The 7,240-nt window shown below is 42.3% G+C and overlaps 1 protein-coding gene across 1 annotated transcript; it reads left to right on the forward strand.

The window, feature by feature from the left end:
• Positions 1-1,340: 1,340 nt before the first annotated feature.
• On the forward strand, positions 1,341-4,513 carry LOC147443064 (peroxidase 57-like). Its single transcript, XM_086528990.1, has 4 exons — positions 1,341-1,638; positions 2,437-2,628; positions 2,754-2,919; positions 3,709-4,513. The coding sequence occupies exons 1-4, from the start codon at positions 1,357-1,359 to the stop codon at positions 4,131-4,133; spliced, it is 1,065 nt and encodes a 354-aa protein (XP_086385116.1). The 5' UTR covers positions 1,341-1,356; the 3' UTR covers positions 4,134-4,513.
• The last annotated feature ends 2,727 nt before the right edge of the window (positions 4,514-7,240 follow it).

Raw genomic sequence — 7,240 nt, forward strand, 5'->3', positions numbered from 1 at the left:
GGGTCATAAATTTACATAACTTTACTACTTTAGTAGGTATGAAGTTTCAAAGAGACCTTTGTGTACATCTTTAACTAGCTTTCCCTTCACCTTCCAAAAGGGCCACATATTGAAGAGTCCGGTGAGTAGAAAAGAGAAGTAACCATCTCAAAAAGTTGCTTTTTGAGCCCAAATATATCCTATTTACAACTCTTTTTTAATGATTTTTTGAAACAAATATCTACTTACTGTAGTCTCTTTGCCGATTGGAGGTGCTTCTTTTCTCTCTCTTCCAAAAGGCCCTCTAGAAGACCTCCATCTCCTAAATTTGCTCATGTTGTAATTGCTTGAGGGCTCTTTAAGGTCATTATCTTGTATATCAGGGGCATGAAGGACCCCATGGACACTAAAGGCCAAAGGGTCTTTCACGAACTCTTGGCCATGACAACAACGGAACATCACCACCCGAGCATATATTGGGCCTTTAAAAAGTCAATGGGGTTCCCATGCTTGATTTTCTTGCGACATATCCCACGGGCCACCGCTCCTTCATTTGAGATTCCATGTGAGTTACTGTGTTGGTTTCAAAAAGTGTAACTTTTTAAAGGACACAAAAACCCCACATTAAAAAAAAGAAAATTCAAAGATTCCTACTTAGATTATATGTTTTCAGAGATTAGCAAGCTCACATTCTCTCTCTCTCTCTCTCTCTCTCTCTCTCTCTCTCTCTCTCTCTCTCTCTCTCAGAGATTAGCAAGCTCACATTCTCTCTCTCTCTCTCTCTCTCTCTCTCTCTCTCTTTGTGGATGGGCAACTTGCAAGTGGCTCTTTCCTTTGTAGATACTAGTACGATCAATCGCCTTCGGCGGTCTCTCTCTCTCTCTCTCTCTCTCTCTCTCTCTATCACGTGCACAAAGGCTTCTCTCAGTCTTGGAGTTTAGCTTTCATGTTGGAGACTTCAACACGTGTAAAAGGCTCCTCCTTCTGCCATATTATGTTAGTTTAGATTTTAGATATTTTAGATGTTACTTTATATAGATTAAAAAGGCAGAAGTTGGTAACTTAGGTCTTCAAACATTGCTGTTGCTAATGGAATGGTTTGTAAAGCTTGCAAGGAAAGCTTTGGGAAAGGACACCATTTCAATTTGTAGAAAGGGGAGGGCCGAAAGATGAGTTAGCCTATAACTGCTGCTATGCTAACGTCCAACGTACTACTAGTAACTACAATGCTGCAGGAATCCAATTTAATACTAAAGAAGGATTGTCCGCGCAGAAAGCAGAAAAGCAGCTTTTGCCGAACTTGCTATCATACAAAAAAGCTTCATCATACACACGCATTTGTCACTCTCATCACTACCTGCACGGTACTACCATTGCATGCATTTCCACATACCCCCTCTCTCTCTCTCTCTCTCTCTCTCTCTTTTCGTCATGGGTTACCGATGCTTAGCGGAGCTACAAGCCTCCTTGGCCATAGCCGTCTGTGTTGTGTGTTTTCATGTTTTCGTTGCTGTGCGCGGCATGGAGCCTCACTTCTACGACCAGTCTTGCCCTTCTGCAGAGCCCACCATTTCCTCCATGGTGCAAAACTACTACAACAACGACGCCTCCATTGCCCCCAACCTCATCCGCTTGCTCTTGCATGACTGCTTTGTCAGAGTACCGTCTCTCTCTCTCTCTCTCTCTCTCTCTCTCTCTCTCTCTGTGTGTGTGTGTGTGTGTGTGTGAGTGTGAGTGTAGATATACTTTTGGACACTAATTCTGATGCTAATTACACTTGTAGATACATACATACATACTTGATCTAATTACGCATACACAAGAAGTTTTAGACAAATTCTCACAATATTTCCCACATTGTGACTTACCTCAGCATCATGAGCTTTTGTGAGGGAGGCGCCGCATACCTAGCTAGGTACGATTGGGGATAGGGGACCGCCGGCCCGGTGGGGGGGCCGGGGGTCCCTACCTCCGATCGTACCTAGCTAGGTATGCGGTGCCTCTCGAGCAGAAGCTCATGATGTTATGCATTGTATGAAAAACACTAAGAAAGACTCCGTTAATTTCCTACATGAGAAAATATATAAATCTTCTTGTGATACATATACATAATGTACGTTACAAATACACATTAGATACATACATACATAATGCTAATTATAATTATAATAATGTAGATACATAAATACATAGATACGTGTTAATTTCTCCGGTGTACTTGTCCAAGTGCATCACAATCACATGCTCTTCATGTATGTGGAAGATGCATATGCATATATTGTAAATGCGAGCTTGCAACTACGGACATGATCCTCTCTCGTCACCCAGACAAGTTAGAAACTCTATGCCATCATATGAGCCTTCAGATAATTAGGTTCAAGATATCTTCAGATACATGTTTTCATTTCTTTAGTAATTAGCTCTTGTTGATCCTATTTTGTCCGTTATGTGGTGAAGGGATGTGATGCATCTATCCTCCTGAAGTCGACTTCTGGCGTGCACGTCGAGAGAGACGTCCCACCCAATCTATCCCTGGCCAAGAGCTTCGATCTTATCGATCAGATGAAGGACCGTTTGGAGGAAATCTGCCCTCAAGTAGTTTCTTGTGCAGATATCATTGCAATTGCCTCAAGAGATGCAGTACATTTAGTATGTGCATTTCGAACAACCTGCTACTTAATTATTGAGTTCAATTGCTAATATGCATGCACACGCTAGTGACATGGTTGAAGGTTGATTTGATCTATTTGTGTGTTAATAATTAAATATGCTAGGCTGGTGGCCAGTACTTTGAGCTGCTCTTGGGTCGGCATGATGGGATGGTATCGAGAGCTTCCGAAGCGATGAGCATGCTGCCGGATCTACACGACTCGCTGCCTCGGGCATTGCAGGCTTTTCAAGCTAAGGGTTTCACAACCGAAGAATTCTTAACTTTGTTAGGTATATTTATTGCCAAATCTTCATCATGAACAATTATTTGCAACTGAAGTATAATGCTTCAAGTGTTTAAATACATGCATCTGATCGGTGTAGACGATGTGGTTAGTGTTTATGTGGGTAGGTAATTTGGGTGGCCCAAATGAGCACCTTTATTTGTGTCCATGATGTATGTATCTCTCCAATATGGAATGTATGTGTGTATCTATGTATGTAATGTGTCTATGATGTATGATCTAATTTCTAGTGTAATGTGTGATTGTATCTATCTATGTATGCAATGTGTCTATAATGTATGATCTATCTAAGTATGTAATGTGTCTATGCTGTATGCTGTCTATGTAAGGTATGTGTATGTCTATGCATGTAATGTCTCTATGCATGTGTCTATGATGCAACTGGACAGTCGTAGGTAGGGCTGTCTCTATGTACATGTCTGTATATATGCAATGTCTGTGTGATATAGGATGCTTGATGCACAAGAAGATTTAGAAATTTTCTCATGTAGGAAAACGGAGTCTTTCTCAGTGTTTTTCATACAATGCATAACATCATGAGCTTCTGCTCGAGAGGCACCGCATACCTAGCTAGGTACGATTGGGGGCAGGGGACCGCCGGCCCCCGGCCCCCCCACCGGGCCGGCGGTCCCCTACCCCCAATCGTACCTGGCTAGGTATGCGGCGCCTCCCTCACAGAAGCTCATGATGTTGAGGTAAGTTACAATGTGGGAAATATTGTGAGAATTTGTCCAAAACCTCTTGTGATGGTTGTGCCTCTTAATGTGTGAATTAGGTGCACATTCCATCGGTACGACGCAATGTAGCTTTGTGGAGGGAAGGCTCTTCAACTATGAAGGGACAGGGCGAGCAGACCCTCGAATGCGGGCGGAGCTAGTTGAGGAGCTGAAGAGTGAGTGTGGACAGAGATCAGGCAAGAGGGTGGCTTTGGATCAGGGCACCCCTTCCAAGCTGGACAACAGCTACTACAAGCAGGTCATGCAAGGGAGAGGGGTGCTGCAGGTAGATCAGCAGCTCTATCTCAATACCTCTGGCACTAATAGTGGAGAGGAGCTGATGGAGCACCTCGTGGAGCGGTACGCCCGGCATGACTTCTACTTCCAGACCTTCTTCCAACACTCTTTCAAGAAGCTTGGCTTGCTTGATGTGCTCACTCATGCGGGAGAGATTCGCACGAAATGCTATAAAACCAACTCCTAGCTAGCTGTCTCTCCACTAAGAATGGAGGTGACTAGGTAGGAACGACGACGACAATGGCTCAATGACAACGACAACAACAACAACAACAACAATGGCTCAAAGGTGAGGAATGATCAGCCAGTCCATACAGTGCAGCCATGGGGAAATTCAAGGCCTGTAGATTTAGAAAAAGTGTTAAGAGGACATCAACATCTGAAATGAAAAGCTCATGTGTAGGGCAGTTTAAAGGCAATTATGGAGCATTTGTCATCTCTTAGGATCAGCAGTGTTTGAGAAAATTCTTTTCTGTGAGTTTTCCATTAAAAACTTATGGAAAATTAAGCTACTCTTTACTATTTTTGAAACTATATTCCTCAAAATGTAGGCAGAGTTTTCCTTTTCCTCTTGCTCTCTACCGGCATTTCTGAATTTCAGCGTAGTGTATATACACAAGAAGATTTAGAAATTTTCTCATGTAGGAAAAGGGAGATTTTGCCAGTGTTTTTCATACAATACATAACATCATGAGCTTCTGTTTGGGAGGCACGGCATACCTAGCTAGGTACGATTGGGGGCAGGGGACTGCCAGCCGGTGGGGGGGGGGGGCGGCCGGCGGTCCCCTGCCCCCAATCGTACCTAGCTAGGTATGCCGTGCCTCCCGAACAGAAGCTCATGATGTTGAGGTAAGCCATAATTTGGGAATTATTGTGAGAAGCTGTCCAAAACTTCTTGTCCCTTGCGAGGGGTGACGTGGTTACAGCATGTGTGTGCGGTGATGGGTTCAAGTCTTGGGGTTGCATGGGGTGGGAGGGGATTATTTTTATACCCAAGAGTACACTGCCGTGAAATCTCCACCATAGATCTTGATGGGTGTTATAATCATGCTTGTTCCCACCCCCTCATGCATGTGGTAGTTAGTGTCGAGGCAAATGGAGCATAAAATGTGGTATTTGATAAGATTCAAAATAAGTACATCGAACGATTTGATGGTTGCCTCGGTGCCACGCTGGGTTAGTGTTCAACCACAAAAATATGTTCGATTCATGATTGATCAATCAGTGAGGCTCGATTAAACAGCTATAGGGATAGAAAAATACATTTTCCTAACCTAAGAAAATAAGGGCAAACTTGAAATTCTCCCGGTTTTTAGGTCAAAATTTGAAGCTTTTGCCGGTAATTACACTAAAACTTGTGAAAATTTCTTGGTTTTCTTCAAGGCAAGCTCAAAATCTAATCGAGATTTTAGGATTTTAGCCGGTTAAAATACACCAGACCCCGGTTTTTTTCTAACACTGAACAGCTATGGGACAACAACCCAAGATATATTAAAAACTGCCCATGACAATCTCCTAATAGGAGAAAGGTTGGGAGTGTGGTTAGAACTTGTAAAGTCAGCTGGACAATATTAAAGCAAGTGATGCAAAGTTCCTCTTGCTTCAAGTTTTTGGTGCAAAGGCCGACACCCACTCCAATCCTTTTAATTGGCAATCCAAATAGCTTGATGAAGTATAAGCCAAAGGGGCATTGAATGTTTATTGGTGGGTGAACTTAAGCCGAAAATCTATACTCCACTATGTGGGTGACTAGCACAAAAAGTTTTGGACATATTCTTACAGTTCCCACAATAGGATTTACCTCAACATCATGAGCTTTTGTGAGGGAGGCACGGCATACCTAGATACGTACAATTGGGGGCAGGGGACTCCCTTGCCCCCAATCGTACCTAGCTAGGTATGCGGTGCCTCCCTAACAGATATGCATTGTATGAAAAACATTGAAAAAGGCTGCCTTTTCCTACATGAGAAAATTTCTAAATCTTCTTGTGGTTAAGGTGCCATCTAACATCGAGGAGTCTCTTGATGAAGGTCCCTTTAGAACTATATCTACAACTTAATTTGCTCATCACTGCCCTAATCCTCCCTCTTTCAATGAAGCATCTCCAAGCTTATTTGATGCACCAGTTTGATTTGTCTTAATGTGGGCTACGGATGGCCACGAAAAGGGAGGGCGAGACCGATTTGCATATCAAATGGAAGAAGGGGACTTATGGCAAAATGTTGGTTCCAATTAGTACTCAAAATCAAGTAGTAGTAGAGATGGTCATTGAAAATGAATATCCCAGTTTGCAGCAAAGAAGGTTTTCTTCTAGAAGACTCTCCTTGCTTTGAGGAGAAAATCATGAATGTTGAATATACCATGCTTTTGTCCTCTAACATATCAAGTCAATGTGTAGCCACAAGAGAGTATCCTCATAGATAGATTATATGTAATTATGTCCCAAATAATGATTGCTGCATAAAGAGTGCTTTGTCCTGAAGTCATGCCTTTGCTTGCCATCTTGATATACTACACCGTCTAAAGTAAAAGCTTACCACATTGAAGATCTTCCTTGAGGGATAGCCACACAAAAGCTAATATGAAACTTCTTTGAAGCACTTGCCAATTAACCTATCTTCCACTCAAAGAACTTGGACATGTATTTCTCTTTGCAAATCCGGAGAAGCTATTATGTTTTGTACATTCATATCCAATGTAATTGACATAATTACTCCTTTAAAAAAAAAAAGATCATAAGCACTTTGGAATTTAGATTGGAAGAGACAAATTATTCCAAATTTGGTCCTTGGGGACTTGGGGTGAGTAGTGGTTGATTTACAATGGGGACAATTCACACCGGGCTAGAGTATATATTTTTGGGAAACCATCTTGTTTAGGAAAGGCTAAAAGAAAGGGTTGGTGGTACAAAAAAAGGGACAATTTGTTTTCCATATTCGGTACTTTGAATAGGAAAAGGTGTTTGTATTTCTATTTTTTAGATATATTGGTATTTCTATAAGAATGTTTTGTACACGTTCATAATGGCCCACCTCGTGTGAGAGTAGTGGTGCCATGAGTGAATTTAGTGGTTTCAATTTTTTTGCCTTGCGTTTGAACTCGAGCTGCATAGCATGCTCTTTTGGTCACCTTCCGTAATCTTGAGCTCTTTCTCTCCTCAACATTGCATTCGATTACAACAAAGCTGCTCTACTCTCTCGTGTCAGTTCTCCAACCATGAGGACCCCAAAGGCCAAGGGAGTTGTTGCCGGTAGAGCCTCACCTTTAACATGCAAACAGAAAGTGAAGGCCAA

This window comes from Adiantum capillus-veneris, chromosome 14 (assembly GCF_014529385.1).
Source record: "Adiantum capillus-veneris isolate H3 chromosome 14, ASM1452938v2, whole genome shotgun sequence".
NCBI lineage: Eukaryota > Viridiplantae > Streptophyta > Polypodiopsida > Polypodiales > Pteridaceae > Adiantum > Adiantum capillus-veneris.

Coding starts and splice junctions, on each gene's coding strand:
- LOC147443064 (XM_086528990.1), top strand. CDS start 1,357: ATGCATTTCCACATACCCCCTCTCTCTCTCTCTCTCTCTCTCTCTCTT. Junction 1,639..2,436: donor TGCATGACTGCTTTGTCAGA/GTACCGTCTCTC, acceptor TATGTGGTGAAG/GGATGTGATGCATCTATCCT. Junction 2,920..3,708: donor AGAATTCTTAACTTTGTTAG/GTATATTTATTG, acceptor TGTGTGAATTAG/GTGCACATTCCATCGGTACG.